The sequence below is a fragment of the Ptychodera flava genome, chromosome 5, assembly GCF_041260155.1.
Source record: "Ptychodera flava strain L36383 chromosome 5, AS_Pfla_20210202, whole genome shotgun sequence".
Taxonomy (NCBI): Eukaryota; Metazoa; Hemichordata; class Enteropneusta; family Ptychoderidae; genus Ptychodera; species Ptychodera flava.
Genome location: NC_091932.1, coordinates 30,095,994 through 30,115,190, shown reverse-complemented (window position 1 = coordinate 30,115,190; position 19,197 = coordinate 30,095,994). Strand labels below are relative to the sequence as shown.

Genomic DNA, 19,197 nt, shown 5'->3' with positions numbered 1-19,197 from the left:
CTCATTTACATCTGTCTAAAGTCAGACAATTCCCCACTGAAAAACAACAATATGTGGTTACTCCTGTTACTCGGTCATTCAAATTGGAGCTCAATTGTGTCGGCATGAAATTGAGGAAAAAGTTTGGTCACAATTAGTCACCCAATTCCCAAATGTGTTCATTATACAGGTGTTTGCAGGTAATAATATACTTGTGTACAACTAACTCCCCCCACTTCCACCCTCCTCCATCCCATATGAAAGGTCACCTTGACAGGCACATGTGTGAATGCATTTCTAAAAAGCAATGACATGTTTCCTTATATGCGCTTAGAGTACTGAAACCAATTTTTAACCTTTAATTAGAATTGAAAATGTACAGTTCAGTATGTAGTAAATGTAGAAAATTTCTCTTCAGAAGAGAAAAAAAATCTTGAAATTAAATTTACAACAAAACCCACGAGAAAAATAAGATTCTTAATCTCCTACAGGGCCTGGCGTATTTCACATTTCAGGCAATATAGAAAACATTAAAGTTTATACCTTTCTAGAAAAGAGATAAATATTTATTATTCCAGCCAAGATAGCTAGCTTGGTCAGTGGATATGATGATGATGGGATATAAATTTTATCATCACAGAAATTGAAATTCTGGTGGAAAACATGAATATAATTTGCTGATTTATAATTTGCATGTTTCCCAACAAAGCTTTCCCAAAATGAAATTTTGATGAAAGCAGTCACCTTCATCCTGGTTTATACAGTACCTCTATATCAGTTGTAGCAGCTAGGTGCCGTATACATTAATCAAACAGACTGGTCATGCTAGCTAGTATAAATTTTCCTAGCCAATATAATACAAAAATATTGATTGACATCACACATTTTTAACGACTGGTTAAATATTACTATCACTGATTGCTAGATTGTGTGTCTATGAATACATTCAGTGGATATCGTAAAACTATTTCTAATATTTCTGTATAATCATAAGTTGCAACAAAGCTCTCGATAATTACAGTCTTTTGAAATATAAATTCTTCTTTACATGAAATCAGAAGCATAATTGCGATTGAAACATGATTGTTTATCAATTCGAAAATTTAAGATGTTATTTTGATCAGTTCATAATTGCGGGATCCTGAGGTTAATTATCGTATTTCTCTGCGTTCAATACTGCTAAGGGATGTAAATTTACAAAAACAATGGGATGGGTAACTATGACAATTAACAGACCCTCTTCACCCATACAGTATGGATCCATGTCGATCTGCACTGAGAGTGAATTTGATGTTTGGCCATACGTGTATTTTTCAAAAAAAAATCAGTGAAATCTTATCTTGTCTCATCTTTCTGGAGAAAAACTTGTGAGGTCAAAGGTCAAATAGCGTCTAATAAGACAAAGTTATTGGACCCCATTAGAAAGTTATTGGATGCTGCATGGACTGATATTGAAATTTACTGTTCGGTGAAATGCTATAGGTTACAGATGTAGGTGTATAACAGCTGCTATATTGAAGTAACCGATATCGTAATAATGGTAGCAACGGATATTTTATGAATGACGCTTTTTGATTAAAAAGTAATATTCATGAAAAAAACTTTTATGAACATAATGCTGCCATGATGTAATTAATACTACACAAAGATATGTGGTTCATAAGGAACAGATAAGGTTGATGACTCAGGTTTTTAAGTTATACCTAAAACATATAAAACGAGTAACCTGATATGACAGCTTGACAAGGTCAAATGAAGGTCACAGCACAACCTCACAAGATGAGCAGTTTAGCCTACAGATGTATTGATGGACTCAGAGGCAATATGCTGTACTGTGCTAAAAAATGAACGCCATACGTGACTATACTGAGAGGGTTGATGAAATCCGAGTCAATTCTGGTGAAATATGACTATCTCTCTACCGAATTCAGTGAATGAAATCAGAATTCTGAAAAGTTTGCTCTTTGTTATCTATTGATCTGTTTGAGCAGATGAAATTCAAAGATGGAGACTCAATAACTATTCATTTTTGATATTTTAATAATCTCAATCATGGACTGAGGTAACAACTATAACATCATAGCTTTCCTGTGTGTCACAGTTGATATTGCCATTTATGACGATGATAATATATGAGATTTGTACCTGATTTTGAAAGGCTAGAAATTAATGAAGGTTACAAGGTTGTTTTAAAATATTGATTTAGTGATGCATTGTCAGTAAATATGAGCATGTTAAATATCATCCTTTTGGAATTTAATTTTTCAAATACTGATTTTGTAGTCTTAATTGGTGAGAGGTATGGGTCTCACACCAAAATTGCTGATCATACAATTAAGTCATTTCAGTGATTAAATTTGCTGTGTCGGTGATATTTGGGGTACCAATAGGTGTATAAGTTTTAACAGTTGGAAATTCACTTCAAGATGTCTTAAATCCATTTTCTATACCTATGCGTTAGCTTCATCTGATTTCAAGCATCCACCATCTAGGACGTACGTGTCTTAAATTGTACTGGTAAATTGTTGTGAACTTGAATTTGTAGTACTGTTTGTGCAATTTATCATCAAAATCCAAGTGTACTGTACAATGAAATATGGCTATAATGGCCTGAGGGACAGATATTCAGACTCTCAAATTTTTACATTTTTTTCTGATCCACTCTGGGCGTATTTTAAAGCTCTTGGAGTAAGAAAAATTTTCACCGTTTTAGTTTTTTGATAATTGAAAATGGTTTTTTCCCCCATAGAGTTAACACAGGGATGGCAGCCATTTTGAATTTCAAATTTTACTAAATCAGTAAGTTTTTTGATAATTGAAAATGGTTTTTTCCCCATAGAGTTAACACAGGGATGGCAGCCATTTTGAATTTCAATGTCACTCAGTAAATGCTTAATAAGTAATTTGTTTCTCTGGTTCCAAACTTTGCACAGTGACCCCTGAGTTTTATTCTTGATTCAATTGTTAGAGAATGGTTGAAAGTATCATTGCGGAAAATTTGAGCAAAATTTTTAGTACTTTTGAGCTGCATACTACCTAGACCTTGACTTAACTTTTGGTTTAAATTTTGTATTCATAAAGATAGTGACAACTCTGTCCTGGTGAATCACTCAATACGTGTATATAGGAAATCACTTAACTGTTTAGATAGACAACAAAAGCATTGCATTTTTATCACTCTATTGGCTATTCAAGGGTAGCTGTTAGAGTTCAGATTGCCGACTGAATTGCCAACAGTAAAAGTTTAACTATGAAGTTAACTGGCAATAAAATAGAACGGATGATCAAAGCACACATTGACAATGAATTCCATTCAACAATGGATAAGCAGATCTTTCCGTGGTTGAAATGGGATCGCATGTACTCAGTGTCCTTCATTGAGTGGATTATACTTGAGATACCAGGATGATGAAGATTGTTGCCATGGTGATAAAGCACTTAACATTCAAGGGCACTCCATCAGTCAGAGCATCCACCATGAAGGTCAAAGGCAATGAAATGGAGGATAGAGTTCTGGTGACCTGTGACCCAAGCCTTATTTTTTCACATTCCATTCAGCAGTGATAGGTAGGGTACTGATACACTAGTGTTTGCACAGGGTAAGTTTCTTGAAATGTTATGGTAAAGGAAAAGTTAACAATATGTAGCATTTACTACAAACACCTATATTGTAGGATATTTTTCAGTCTTAAATGGGACATAATTATTGGATTTTATTTAAAAAAAACTGGCTAGTTTAACATGACTTCAAGCAACATGACTAATTATTTTAAAATCAAAACAAAAATACTGAAAAACTTATCAAAAGTTACTACAGCTAATAGAGTTTTAACATAGCACTGAGCCTTTCTATTACATATGTCATTGTAAGCGATATTTTAAGTTTTTAGTGTGTAATTGCAACCGTGCATGGGAAATACTCAATTTTTGAGAAAAGTTTGGTATTTATTCCATTTCAAGGAGAAAATGGTGTATTTCGTAGGAATAAAACCCTTGATCTATAACAGTTTATGTACAAAGTACAGTGTATGACTATTTATGTGAAATGAAAATTTGTCTTCAGCTGTCGGTTTTATTTTTCTCACCACGCTCAAAAGACATATTGACACTATTTCATTCTAACATATGCCACGTACATGTCTCAACTAATTTTAATTTCTTTGTCCCTTTTGAGTAAATCAAGTTGAACGGCAAAAAATGTATGAAACAAAAAGCTGCTGACGTTGCTACCGAAAGCCATTTGCGCAGGTGTACCTGCGACTCGTAAATTCAAAATTTTATGCAAATTTACAACTGCATGCACAGTAGCAGCTCAGAGTTACCCAGGCAGAAAAGGGTAATTTGTAGTTGTGATTAAAGTAATTCCTAGGTTTTTGCCTCTACAGAATTTTTATGAGGATGAGTTCAGTAAACAGAAGGTATTTTGATTAGGAAAACTCACAGGGGCATGTCAATTTCGGTCATTGGTTGTTAGCGTAAAGACAGATTAGGTCGTAAGTCTTCAGTGTAAAGAGGGATGCTAACTGACGGATTTGTTGAGACTGCCATCAATCAAATGGTTTTGCATGCAAGGTTTCACTTTCTCTGACTTTTTGACTCAGCAGTTTAATGTTCTGTTTGTCTGAGATATAAGAGAGTCTAGTTTCAAAATGTTAGTTACATCAGCATTGCCAGAAAACTCACTCTTTATAACTACGTGAACAAAATTGAAAATGGGAAAAAAATCGACCATGCAAGTTGTATTCTAGCAGACAAATGCACAGGTCAGAAAGTTTTGTTAAATATGTCCAAAGATGATGTAAGCATTATTTTTTCAATTCTGTGAACATATTTTGAGAAAGGGAATGATGAAATGTAAGTTAGTAATTTCATAGATATTAGGTCCAATGTCATACATGATGGTAGCTGCGGAAACGCAGCTATCTGTTGGCGGGGTTGCATGCGTCTTTATGTGGGTCAAAGGTCAACCCCGCCACGGATAGCTGCGGGCCAACTGCGAGCGAAAGTGGGTCTATTACGACGACACAACATGTATCGGAACTTTGAACGGCAAAATAAACCAAAGTGAGCGTAATTCCATAAAATGACCTATACCTGCCTGAACTCTGATTATTGCTCATTCCATAACTCCTTTTGTGAACAAAATTTCTGGTTCGTTTACGTAATTTCGGCTGATTTTCCAAGGAGTACTCAAGAATTTCACTCCAGCAGCGAACTTTGACTTCTATTGATATGCTAATACAGACGTCGCTCGTTCGGACAGATATTTTGGACTCTAAAATTTCTATAATTCTTTTCTGATCTACCACTTGTGGCGGCTCATTTTAAAGCTCTTGGAGAAAGAAAAACTTTCACCCAGTTAGTTTTTTGCTAATCCAAAATTTAATTTTTCCGCCATAGACTAGAGTTAATACAAGAATAGCGGCCATTTTGAATTTCAAATATCACAAAATGTTGGGTAATTTGTATTGCTAGTTCCAAACTTTGCATGGCAACCCCCAGTTTTTATTGTTGATTTGGTAAGAGAATGGTTGAAAGTTTCATTCAGGAAAGTTTGAGCAAACGTTTAAGTCTTTCACTTTCAAGGCGCATACTACCTTAAGCAATGTTAACATCAGTCATCAGAAATTATTTATTTTTTTTTTTAGTGCAGAGAGCTTGTAATTGAAATTGTTTGAACAGAGTCAGTAATTTTCAGTTTTGTCGCAAGTCTGAATGCTGTAACGATGGATTTGTATTTAATCCCTGTGCAGGATCTTTTAATTACCAAAGTAGTTTCTGATTCAATCGAACAACAGTTCATCAGTAGTCAACGTGAAAGCAATTAGTTGAGTATCTGTCTTATCATTAACAGATGCTATCGCATCTCCCAAAGCTCTAACAAGCTAAAGCAAAGTACGCGGCTGGACAATGCAGTGACAAGCACTGAGTTGAAAGTGTTGAGAATTGACATGAAAGTACAGTAGTTGCATCCCAAATTATCAGTTCTGGTTAAACATACATGTGAGGTAACCCTTGATCCCTATATTCAAATGTATTGGTCCAACCTCTCTATTGAAAACAACAGGAACTCATCAAAATTCAGTATTACAAAGGTAATTTGGGCATTACTGAAAAACAAGTATTGCATTCTGTTTGACAGAAAGTTCTAATTTTTGAAATGACACAAATGAAAAACACTGAAGATCTATAAGAGGTTGAACACTTTTCAAAATTTGAAAAGTGTTTTCGCGCCAAAGCTAATATGTACAACATGTACGTTTACCTGTTTCTAAATGGTCTAAGTATTAATTTCAACATTATCATGTTTACATAATTATGTAAATGTGTAAGAGGCATCCTGTGGTTAGGGTAACAGAGTTGCTATTGGAGTATAGAGACTTGGAAGTCTAGAATTACAGAATACAGAGAGGATGGGGATCCGTTAATTGGAGACTCCAGTGTGGGGTTATGCTGTGACCTTTAATAGCATGGCACTCTCATGGCTTGATTGGGTAATGGGCATTTGGTACCTCATCTTGTAATTGGTTGCTTGCCTGTTGAATGACGTAGTGAATAAAAAAACAAAAAGAATAAAAAAACATTTAGTACTTTGAATATCGACTTAAATTCGGATCGCATACTAACAATACTGCTATTCTGTCATTATATTAAAATTTATCAAATATACCGAGAGATGAAAAAAGTTCATGTTTGTAAAAATATGACAGGGTAATTATGTATATCATGTTCCTTTGCAAATTATATGTTGATATACATACAATAGACTAGAATCACATTTAATTTTCATGGAATAGCCAATCACTCAAAGCCTTGCATAGATCGAACTTTGCAGTGCTACATAGGATGATAGCCAATCACATTGAGCTTTACATTGAATACTTTGGCTCAAGTGTTTCTAATGAAAACTGACAAGATAAATATCGGAATTACCAGGACCACAGCGCTGTGACTGTAAATTATTGACTTCACACAAAAATTAATCAAATTGAATGTTTCCAGGTACAGCTGGAGCCAAAACTTATCAAAGACATTTTACTTGTAATTTTGACACCAAACTTGTGCCCTGGGGACTAAGGAGATAATTGCTTGCGGAAATTAGCCGTCTTTATTGCCTTGAAAGTGCAGTTAACGATAATAATCAACAAGACACGAAATCCAATTTTCTTTCTCATGTAGAAGCATTTATATTTGGAGATATTCCACTGTACACAGAGTTGCAAGATTAATCATGTCAATATGCTGAGGTCCTGCATTTTTTCTGTTCCAAAATTTTCATAATTCAAACTACCTAGTATGATTCCAAAATCTTGCACATTAGTACAGGGCATGCAAGTTGATTGTATGAGGAATATGAGAAACTGGCATAGCCACAGAAATGTTTGCATTAGCTTCACTTTCAAAATAAAGTTTCTGGCACCACGATTAAAGGACTCAGGGATATGACCTCATTGATGCACAGATGAATAACTGTATCCACCATTACAAAAAATGTTTTACAGATTTCTATAGAATTCTATAGAATTTAGATTCTTTATAGAATTCTATACAAAATGGGGCCAAACTCTATAGATGTCTGTAGAACTTCTATAGATATCTATGGGATATCTGTAATCTATCTATAGAATTCTATTGTCTTCCTTTTTTAGGGATATATATATATATATATATATATAATATATATTATAGCCCAAACATGGGACTATGTGCCAGAGGGTAGGTGACCATTTGCTCGACGTAAGGAGGGGAAATGGTCTCGTGCCCTGAGGGTACATAGTACGTTGTTTGGGCTATAATGTTTTATTACATGACTCTCTTACAAAATGTTTACTAAAAATATGTACGTTATTGGCAAATGATAATCAAATGTTTTATTTCCATCTTAGGCGAAAATCCGTAAAAAATGAAATGATTTTCATCATTGAATGGCTCATTGATATATTTAAACTACTGTTATGCGGTGATATATTTAAACTACTGTTATGCGGTTTATCACTTTTTTATGCAAAATTTTCCAAAAACCGGATTTCCTATGCAAAACATTAAATTTCAGGGATATGACCTCATTGATGCACAGATGAATAACTGTATCCACCATTACACAAAATGTTTTACAGATTTCTATAGAATTCTATAGAATTTAGTTTCTTTATAGAATTCTATACAAAATGGGGCCAAACTCTATAGATGTCTGTAGAACTTCTATAGATATCTATGGGATATCTGTAATCTATCTATAGAATTCTATTGTCTTCCTTTTTTAGGGATATATATATATATATATATATATATATATATATATATATATATATATATATATATATATATATATATATATATATATATATTATAGCCCAAACATGGGACTATGTGCCAGAGGGTAGGTGACCATTTGCTCGACGTAAGGAGGGGAAATGGTCTCGTGCCCTGAGGGTACATAGTACGTTGTTTGGGCTATAATGTTTTATTACATGACTCTCTTACAAAATGTTTACTAAAAATATGTACGTTATTGGCAAATGATAATCAAATGTTTTATTTCCATCTTAGGCGAAAATCCGTTAAAAATGAAATGATTTTCATCATTGAATGGCGCATTGATATATTTAAATTACTGTTATGCGGTTTATCACTTTTTTATGCAAAATTTTCCAAAAACCGGATTTCCTATGCAAAACATTAAATTTCAACATTTTTTCATCCAAAAGTTGTCAAGTTGAAAATAGTTCCGGTTCACTTTCAATCCAATGATGACTACGCGGCCTGCGACGTCATCGACGAGTTACCATTGAATCCTATGGAGCGCGTGGCGTTCGATATACGAGGCATGTAATAAATATATGAAAGAACAAAATATTAAAAAAATTCAAGATATGATTTATAGTACACAGTTCCATGGAGTAATTATTCAAAAGATAGTACAAAAAATTCAAAGAAAATCATGAAAAGATGACAATTACCCACACAAATGTCTTCCCCATACACTTGTATAGTGAAAGACATAACTTCTTTGTTACTTGTTATTTACAACTGTGTCAATATTTAAGATGGACTCGATAAAAGTGATGATTGTTTTTATTACATGTATAATTGCTCCTTATGTTTTAGTACAGCGTATTAGGAAATGAAAAGCATGCGGAACAATTGTAATAAAAACAATTGGCATTTTCATAGACATAATAAATATTGACTTAGGTCATGAACAATCGACACCGTTTGCTAAACATGAACAAATAAATAGATACAGGAAATGAGGAACATTTATATGTAAAAACAATGAGCATTTTTATGTTAACATGTGGTCATGAATTGTAAATAGCATAATTAAGGTAGAACGCACCTCGGGGACAGATATTCAGACTCTAACTTTTACAATTCTTTTCTGATATACCACTTGTTGGGGTTCATTTAAAAGCTCTTGGTGTAAAAAAACTTTTCACAATCTTAGTTTTTCGAATTTATTTTTCTACATAGAGTTAAACAGGGATGGTGGCCATTTTGAATTTTAAATGTCGGTAAATCCTGGGTTATTTGTTTCTCTTGTACCAGAATTTGCACCATGACCCCCGATTTTTATTCTTGATTTGGAAAGAGAGTGGTTGAAAGATTCATTGAGGAAAGTTTGAGCAAAAGTTTAAGTCTTTCACTGTCGAGGTGCATACTACCTTAAAGCGCAAGAATGTCTCATCATTTAATTATAAATGCATCATATGTATTCATAGGCAACGCTGTACATATTATCATACATTGTAATTTTTCATTTTCGCAGTGACTGTAAGTCTATAGTGTTAAATGTTACCTCACTTAATTGTATCAACCAAATGAATGTGGACCTGCATACTTTTTGCCAGTGGAAACAAATGAAAAAAATCAAGTGTGTTCGTATTTCTTGTGACTTTAACCCTTCAGGAAGGTTAGAATATTTTTTGAAATTCAGCTATGATGTTGAATACAAATGCTGCCCATGTTTTTCCATTATTCTTTAATTATCTTTGTTTTTACATCATTCAGTAATTGCTTCAGTGTTTACACAGTTGATTTTATTTTGAACTACAAGTTTATACAACGCGATAAAAATAAATAGGGAAATAGCTGTAGAGTTAAAAGACTGCAGATCCTATGACGAGGTCAATGACACGGCCAGGTGTAGTATTGCATCACAGGTACTTTTTGCAGAATTATAGGGAATAAACATTTAAAAAAAAAATTTTTTTTACATTTAAAAATGTAAGGCTGTCTGACATTTTATGACTTACGCAGAGTGTGAATTGGTCCACGTACAACGGATCTGAAGCATTCGTAGTCTATGGTGGAAATATCAGGTGATTTCTCCCTCGTATCACTGTTGGTCTTTCTTCATGCCCTGTGTGACATCATTAGTCAAAAAGGGTGGACTTTCAGATAGGTCTAGGCCCTGTTGATGTCAGTCAATTTTCATGTTCCTTCATAATCAATGGTACAAAAATTCTTCATTGTATGTCGAACCCTCTGTGGATCAACGACCTTACTAAGATTTGTTCAATTAATCATGACAAGCTTAGCAATTTTGTATTTTTGCAATCTGACAAAACAGAATTTTTTTAGGCTTAAAACAGGGGCAATTGTGTTCACACTTGACCTTCAAACAATGTATAAAGTGATGAAATAAATTATTTCATGATCTATTTTTGTGGATTTTTGTCAAATGAGTAAAAATGTGTGATTGTCAAAATATCACAGTTGACTTATATTAATAGCTAGATCGTTTGTTGTTGGCTGTATGACCAGTTTCACTTCTTAAAATTTGTATGCAACTTTCTTTAGACCTGTATCGGCTAATCATGCAGCAATGTAATATTGATACGGATGCATGGTACTACCTTCGTGCAGGAAATCCGACATATGTGATGACTTTGTTTGAGACAAGCATTACGTCCATGAAACATGCACAAATATTTGTGCAAAAGTAAAAATTGCCAAAAATTGCAATTTAATGATGTGTATTTCCATCAATTCTTGTTTTTATAGATTCTAAATGGCAAAACAAATTACTAGGCATTTTGTCTTCCTAATCAGCTTACGTAAATTTGGTGAAAAATGCTGAAAGTCGTTCAAAGAAAACAGTGATGCAATCTTCATACATGCTATGATTTCTACTCATAGATTTACATGTAGAACCAGGAAAAGCAAGTTTTTTCTTCGTAACATATCGGATAATTGCATTACCCAATTCCTTCCTCCCTTTCACACTGTGCTCCCCCCACCCCCACCAAGGTAAACTAACACAATTTCAAATATACTTTGAGATCTAAGGTAATGAAACAGCAAGATGTGAACATGTGATGTTTACTTATAGAGCTTGATTGAATACAGGTGTCAAATGCATCAGTGACATAATTGAAAAGTTTTTCCAATTATTTTTCAAACGACACAGGAGAGTTATCATCAGTGTATGAATAGATTAGCAATATTGCCAGTTTGAATACTTGTCATTACCTCTTATGATTGATATATGCCTTTTATCAGTTAGACACGATGCGCCTGGGAGATTTTGAACAGAAGAGAAATAAAATTCATTTGGGTAAAGTCCGGAAATTTCAAGCTGATAAGGTTCCATTTCCAGTTGATAATTTGCTTGATTGAAGATTATATTGTTAGTAGGAGAGTAGTTATAATTTTATGATTTTCCTGCCAATTATTAATAAATTTTATTGTACGAATAGTTTCAGCATTGCAGAGTTCACTAAAAAATTTACAGCATATTAACTTGACAAAGTTGAAATCAAGGGAGATCATATACAGAATATAGATGATTTCATTACCATGGAGTAAGATGAGATCCTTTTTACTACTATCTTTGAGTACTTCAGCCCCAAATAATACCAAGGTGATGTTTAAAGGTATACTGTCACCTGTTCCAATTTTGCCACAGTTACCATGGTAAGAGAAAATCTAACCAATCACAGATTTTAAGCGGGTGGCCGCTTTTAAAAAAACAGCGCCCTCACATGGGCATTTTGAATACCAAGGAACCCCCTTTGACCATATATGGGCATACTTAGATTACACATTTACAGGTGTGACTGTATACCTTTAAGGTAGAATGTATAGCTCAGGAACAATATATTCAGACCCATAAACTTTTTAAGTACTTTTTCAGTCTACCACTTTTAGGGGCTCATTTGAAGCTCTGGAGTAAATAAAGCATTCACACTGAATCACAGGCTTATTTTTATGAAAATTGAAAATTCAGTTATTCCATAGAGTTAACTGATGGATGGCGGCCATTTTGAATTTCAAGTGTTGGTAAATATTGGGGAACTTGTTTCTCTTGTAGCAAAATTTGTACGGTGAACTAGGATTTCTATTTATGAACTAAAAGGAAAAGGGTTTAAAGTTCCCTTCCAGAAAATTTGTGCGAAAGTTTAATTCTTTCAATTTTAAGGCTTGTACTACCTTAATGAATCATGTAAAAATCAAAATTTTTCTGTAAATCTTCAGTAGATGGTTTGATGTCAAAATATCTAGTCCTGAGTGATCACGATGTTTGTCTAAATTTGTACAGTAATGTCATAATGTCTTTTTGGAAGTGTCATACTAAATAGCATCAACATCTGCCTCCAATCAAAATTATATTACTTTTCATTCTTAGAAGAGTAACTTTTGGAATCAAATCAGTGGCACCTGAAGTTCAATTTGCAAAATATGGTGAACGCTGTGTTCTAATAGTTCGAACACACTGAGAATAACAAGATCACTTCTGCTGCACAATACTATATCAATATACTGTATCATGACCGATTTTGAAACTGAACTATTTGAACTATTGCGTACAACTTGACCTCTAGAGGGCGCTAAACCATGACTTACTTAAAGTTGCATTGGAAAAAAAAAAAAAAAAAAATGCATTGGAAATGTCATAGTAAATCTCTAACATGAGTGTTTTCATATGAAAACACTCCCACCGGCCTTATGATAGAGAACAGTTGACATTTATGTCCCTTTCCGTGCTTTTCCTGTTCTGAATGAGTTAATTAAAAGTTATGGATATGTTTTGACGGAACAGGGAGTGGGAGTCATATGGACAGATAATGGATAAGGGAATGAGTGTCGGGTCACAGAGGATGGGAATAAATAACAGAAGGTTGACATTCACAAATGATTGCTTTTGGTTCTTGAGAATTATTGCCTGTTAGATGTTATTATTTTTATTCATTGTGTATGTGTAAATATGGCATATCCAAAGTGACATATTGCATATTGTCCATTTTTGATACAATGGTAACAAATTATCTCACCTCCTATGATAAGTAAGTCCATCATCTCCAGCTCTGCCCAACCCCTCTGTAATGTTTATTTGGAATGATCCGTACAAAATATACTAAGAAATCTGTAGGAATGCACCAAAGCAGCAGTAGTTTAGAGAGTATGAAAGGCTGCTTGTAGAGAAATGTTTGAGTTCTATAGTGGTGTCAAAATCTGTGACATGATTCCTTGGGGTGACCTCATGAATAAATAATTCCTGGTGGGTTAGAAATCGTGTCAAGATATCCAGTTTTGAATAATTTTGTTTTCATTATTGCTAACTTCAAACCAATATAATGCAGCAGATCATTCCAGTTTTTGAGGCCAAATAGCAGGTATGCAGGCATATTCTCTGTAAGGGGAATGCCCCTTGTTTTTGTGTTTAGGGGCTCCACTAAAGATAAATTCATGAGAATTTCCTGGACTGTCAGTTTTATTGAGATCTGCACATAATTGTCGTATTAAGCCAATATATTGTCAACTGGACTGCTAACTGTGACTATAATAGAAAATGCCAGGTACATCAAGTCCCTCAAGCCGTAACAGCACTTTCCTCAAACCACTCCTCTTTTGTGGTTTTGGGCCGGCCAAGATCATGAATAATTGGATTATAACAATTTGTGAATTGCTTCATAGGGCCAAACAGGTTCCAGGCTGTATATAGCTATCACACAGTCTATAAAATATGCCAGATTGGTGCATCGTAAACCAAGCCGTCAGTGAGTCACGTAACATATCAAATATACCTTAGACAGGTAGTGCAAAATGCTCTCCATCTGTTTGTGACAAACACCGACTTGCCAGCGGCTGCTCTGATAAAGTAAAAAAATTACACACCTAGGGGGTCTATGACCTCAAGAGGACTGAGATTACACTGGATATAACTGCTAGGAACACTAACCTAGGTGGTACTATCTATGTATCTTTCTTCAGTGAAGCTTAGGAAAAGCAACATTCTTCTTTTTGAGAGGACAGGAAAATAATCTAGCTGTGAAGCTTTTTCTCGTTTGAAAAATACCAGTGCAGCTTTTCCATCCCGATGTATCCATCACAGCAGAATGCACTCACCAGCCAAAGTTTGTACTTCTTTGTGTTCACACCTTTACGCCGGGTCTTGAATATGTTGTTGCAGGGTACAGGCAATGGAAGCACTGGGAATCACCTCAGTCCGCCGGATAACATTCAGGAATTGAACGAATTGAGCGTGCGCTCGTATACGGAGCTTCTCCCAGATAGGAACGAGGGATCCAGCGATGGACAGAGCAAAGGGGTGAGTTTCTATCATGCTTTACATTTTATTTTCCCGTTTTCAGTCTGTAATAATAATTTTTTTTTAATCTCAGACATTTCGTGTTTGTTTTCCAGAAAGAGACTTTCAGTAACCTGTGCAATACATACCAATACTTTTCTGAATTCAAGTATCTTCACATTATAATAAGCTCCATTAGCTGTAAATTTTCATTCATTTTTAATCAGTTTTTTGTTCTATTTGTGAAATACATTGTCCTATTCTGTATTCTCCTAAATCATATGTATAAACTATACCATCCAATGTTATTGTTGACAGCTAAATTTTAGTCCAGACTATAGAATTCATTTGTAAATAATAACATTTGAATATTGAACACTTGTGTTCAGTGTAAGGCTGTGTCAACATACTCTTGAGAAAGTATAACAAAGGGTACTGGCTTCATTGAACGAAATGAAAATATTATGGAAAGTTACAACTATTATCCCCTTGAAAAAAAAGAAGTAATACTCGTGTCATGTATTTTTATTGATATCTGCTTTATAGGAGTACAGTACCTCACACATAGTCTTGTCTTCTCCCATTTATTTTGGGTGTTAATTGCAGGTCAAAACTGATTTACAAGTACATGTATGTCCAGTATGACTTCCTGAAGACATTGTAAAACTTTTATCACAGTAGTCTGACAAGGCATCTCCGGAATTTTCTTTTGCCTAAGCACCGGGGATTTTATGTCATTCAGAGGATGGTTTCAAAAACTTTTGGAAAAAAAGACAGATTCAGCAAAAAAATTGATGTGTACCAAGAGATTATAGGCAGGCTGTTTAACAGATGTTCAAGAGATTATGCATCATAATTGAAAGTCCCAGCGAGTACATGGCCAGATTAGTCACTGCAGGAAAGGGATGACTTCATCTGAATCCTTTGGTAACCATGGCAACCATTCCCCCCACTCCCCCTCGCTCTGGCATGGTACATGTTCCTGCACACTTCTGCAGGAAAAGGATGCATGTACAGTGTCTCAGTCTTGTAACCATGGTAACCATTTCCTCCTTTTCAACTTGTATGTGATGCTGATCTTCATGCATATATGCATAGGAAGTCCTGGTACATTACTGAATTTTATTCACAAACATGCATTTTATCTGCTTGTAAGGGAGGTGTCAAAAGATATAATGCCAAAAATCATAGAAATAAAAGATATATTGGTGAGCTAGAAATATTTGCAGGGTGTTTAAACACTCAGTGACATTTATTGTTTCCTCATAACTTGCAAGCTTAAAGTTTTACACCCTTGATATGGGAAACCTACAAGACCTTACATCAATTTAACTTCGGTGCAACTTTAATCACACTATATGTAAATTTTTTTCATCAGTATCATGTTGACAGTGAGACTAATAAAGCTGAGATTTTCCTTTAACTTAAAAACTTCAAAGACGAGACTCTTTTCCACTCCACTGCGGTCTCTCTGTTGGATGATAAATTTTTGTCCTGCAGGAGTACGGTATATTCTTTCATTCATAGTGAGATACAAGCCAATTTATATGCAGACTTCCCCACTGCACTGATCGCAGAGAAATTACCTTTTGAAATCCTTAGGGTAAGCGTGTAGATTAATTTTATATCCCAAGCCAAACCTTGTCGCGATTTGTGAATGCCGTGAGAAAATTAATGCTGTTTGGCAAGTCACCGAGGACCTAGCTCTAGGCGTGGATCGGCAAAGCTGTAATATTATGTTCTTGCTAATCTAAGATGAAAGAAAATGATATTTGTGAAGTGATGAAATACGTTATTCCCTCACGAATTATGCAGATTGTTAGGAGTTACAGGGTATGTAAATTGGCGGTACCATTGTGGGCTATTCGATACCTGCCTCTTTCGACGTATACAACTATGATTATGCCCTAATGGCAAATATGTGTGTGTGCGTTTTATTACACGCCCTGCGGCGACTATTACCTAGCTCTGGACAGGCAGTTCAAATCTTGGTACGACGTTACACACTCATATTTCAGGATGACATTCAGTAGTTAGGTTTTGAGTGACATGATTGCTTGATTGCATGCAAATGTAAAATCTTTCCTGAAAGTTTGCAGTTTCACTCCCGATTTCTGCCTGAGTTATTTGCACATTTGTAGAATTCCTGTTGCAGATGGTTAGTTTACAGGCAGAGTCACAATGTATTTGTCAGCTTAAGTCACAGATATAATGGCTGTTTTTACAGTCCATTCTCTGAAGATGAGACCTCAGTATACTAGCAAATGTTTTTATGGTACTGCTCTGTATAGTGGGTGCCTTCAAGTCGATCTCCTTGAGATGTACACATACTGACACAGTCTATTCAGTTCAATTGTTCAATTTGTGTATTCTTCTATACCTTGATCGACTGGCCTTGAAAGTATTCCTGTTTCTTTCTTCTCTATTCTATCTTGAAAGTTTGTCATTCAATTTAGCTGTTGTTTGACTAATTGTTTTAGAACAATTTCAAAATATTCAAATTGAAATTTCCAAGTGTGTAATTAATTTAATCAGTAATTAAACTTTTCAGTAATGGACGTGTACCTTAACCTATCAAACACTGTAACCCTGAATGACAAAAACCACTTATCGGAAATCAATATCATCACATTAATATCTACATGGTTTCAAAATTTTGCATAACCCTGAGTAAGGTTCTACGTGTCTTGGACAATACCTCTGCTGCAAGTTGTATGAGGACATAAATCCCGGTATTTTGTGAATAACCTTATTATTAAACAACCTTTTAATCCAAATGCGCCATAAAAAAATGTTGAAATTTGGGCATTTTCAGGGTGCTCGTCACACAACAGCACCTAGTGATCGCGAACAGACTGGGAAAGCGTTCGGCCATGTCAGCATGTCCGTTGAGTGCATAGAACGAAATTTCAACCTGCACAGCACACTAGTGCATGTGGAAGAAATTGTAGGTCATCGGTGTAATTTCACTCGAATTTGCAGGTTTTGGAATGACCATCATTCACTGCATGAAGTACACAATGTTTCAAAGTATATTTTTTGTAGAAAATGCAAAATCTTCTCTGGTTTTCCCGTGTTGACATAATACTATTATGAGGTCAGAGGTCAAATATCGTCCTATAACTACTAAAGTTATTGTACTCCGTGTCCAAATTATTGGACTCCGCGTCCTCTAATACCGAAACTTACTGTACCAAGAAACTCCATAGGCGCAGGTGTAAGAAAATTTTTGTGCACCAGCTTTTTAATCATGTACATGTTATTAAAGAAATTCAGTCTACTAGCTTTTTGATCGTATACTTGTTATAAAAGGAATTCAGTCATTTCAAATTCCAGTGGCCAATCACTGATTTTCACTTTAGGGCCAAGTAAATAGGTCTGCTTCCAACACTTTTTGGCACTGATATTGAATTTGAATAAATATGGCTGACACACCTATTTTACCATATATGGTAATATGCAAATATATGAGGACTCAGAGTACCCTTCAATCATGGAATGGTAAATTTAGCTGTTTCGTCCTCTCAGCAGGCATGACTTTTGAAATGTAGAAGAAAGGAATATTCGTTTTATTAGTTTGTGCCTTAATTACTGACAAGAAGGAGAAAGTAACACATGCTGTTAGGGAGCATCATGACAAATATGACTCGTCTTTGATATAGTTTTGCAAATATAATCCTGAGAATCCTGTATGAGACAGTCAGCATACTGGAACATTGGTCAGGGGAAAAGCTTTTCACCTCTTTCAATTTTGAAAGATTTTAGAATATGCCAGGACAAACTCATATATGTAGTGGTATTGTGTATTTTACATAGGCAATAGCATGACAAGTACTGCTCCTTTTTATAGAAAAATAGTATTTCCTCAGTCATCCATTGTCACACGTTCAAGGAAATATGTATGGGAAGAGATTATGTTGAAGTTTTTCTCATACTCTCCTCTCGAAGCTTCAATTGTGCACCATCCTTTCACCAGTCACAGTAAAAATTTAGGAGCCGCCATGCCAGAGTTTTAGATTTGAGAAATAATTTCCCCTAAAAATTTCCAAATATTTGAAATTCAAAATGGCTTCTTTATCCTCCTGCATTAAAATCTATGAAAACTGAATGTTTCATTTTCACAAAAAACAAAATGGCGAAAAAAATTTTCACAACCAGCTGCATTATTGATTTGACACAAGCAGCGTTTTTTAAAGTATTGTGAACATTTGCGAGAACAGACAATTGTCCCAGAGGCACATTCAACCTCAAATTTGATGTATTTTACAAATACATACATGACAGAAACACACGAGTGATGATACATAGCTGAGGATAACACACACACAACTTAAAATGCAATAAATCAATGTTGTGAGTACACACTGACAGACTAAGCCACTCACCATTCAGTCTTTTGCCGTTTGGATCACAACTACAAAGGCCAGATCGTGCCGACTGGCTGACTACATACAAATGGAATTAACATGTTAATATTAAAATTCCTTTACCGTTAGTGTGCATTGATTTGAAGTGGTCCTGAAAAAAGAAAAACATAAAATATCCATTATTGAGGCACTTTCAGTTTTAGATATTGATGTGCTTGCTTGGTAACAGGTAGATGGAGAACAGTAAACAGACAAAAAAGTAATACACTGGCTTGATTTTGTGGGCTGCAGTTTTATTTTATTCTGATTGTAAGACAA

General features: G+C 34.8%; 1 protein-coding gene across 1 annotated transcript in view; it reads left to right on the top strand.

Moving 5' to 3' along the window:
- Window positions 1-19,197, top strand: part of LOC139133464 (H(+)/Cl(-) exchange transporter 7-like) — a 127,620-nt gene that overhangs the window by 43,443 nt on the left and 64,980 nt on the right. The window contains 1 exon segment of the mRNA XM_070700073.1: window positions 14,396-14,533. Within this exon segment, the coding sequence (XP_070556174.1) occupies window positions 14,396-14,533 (138 nt within the window).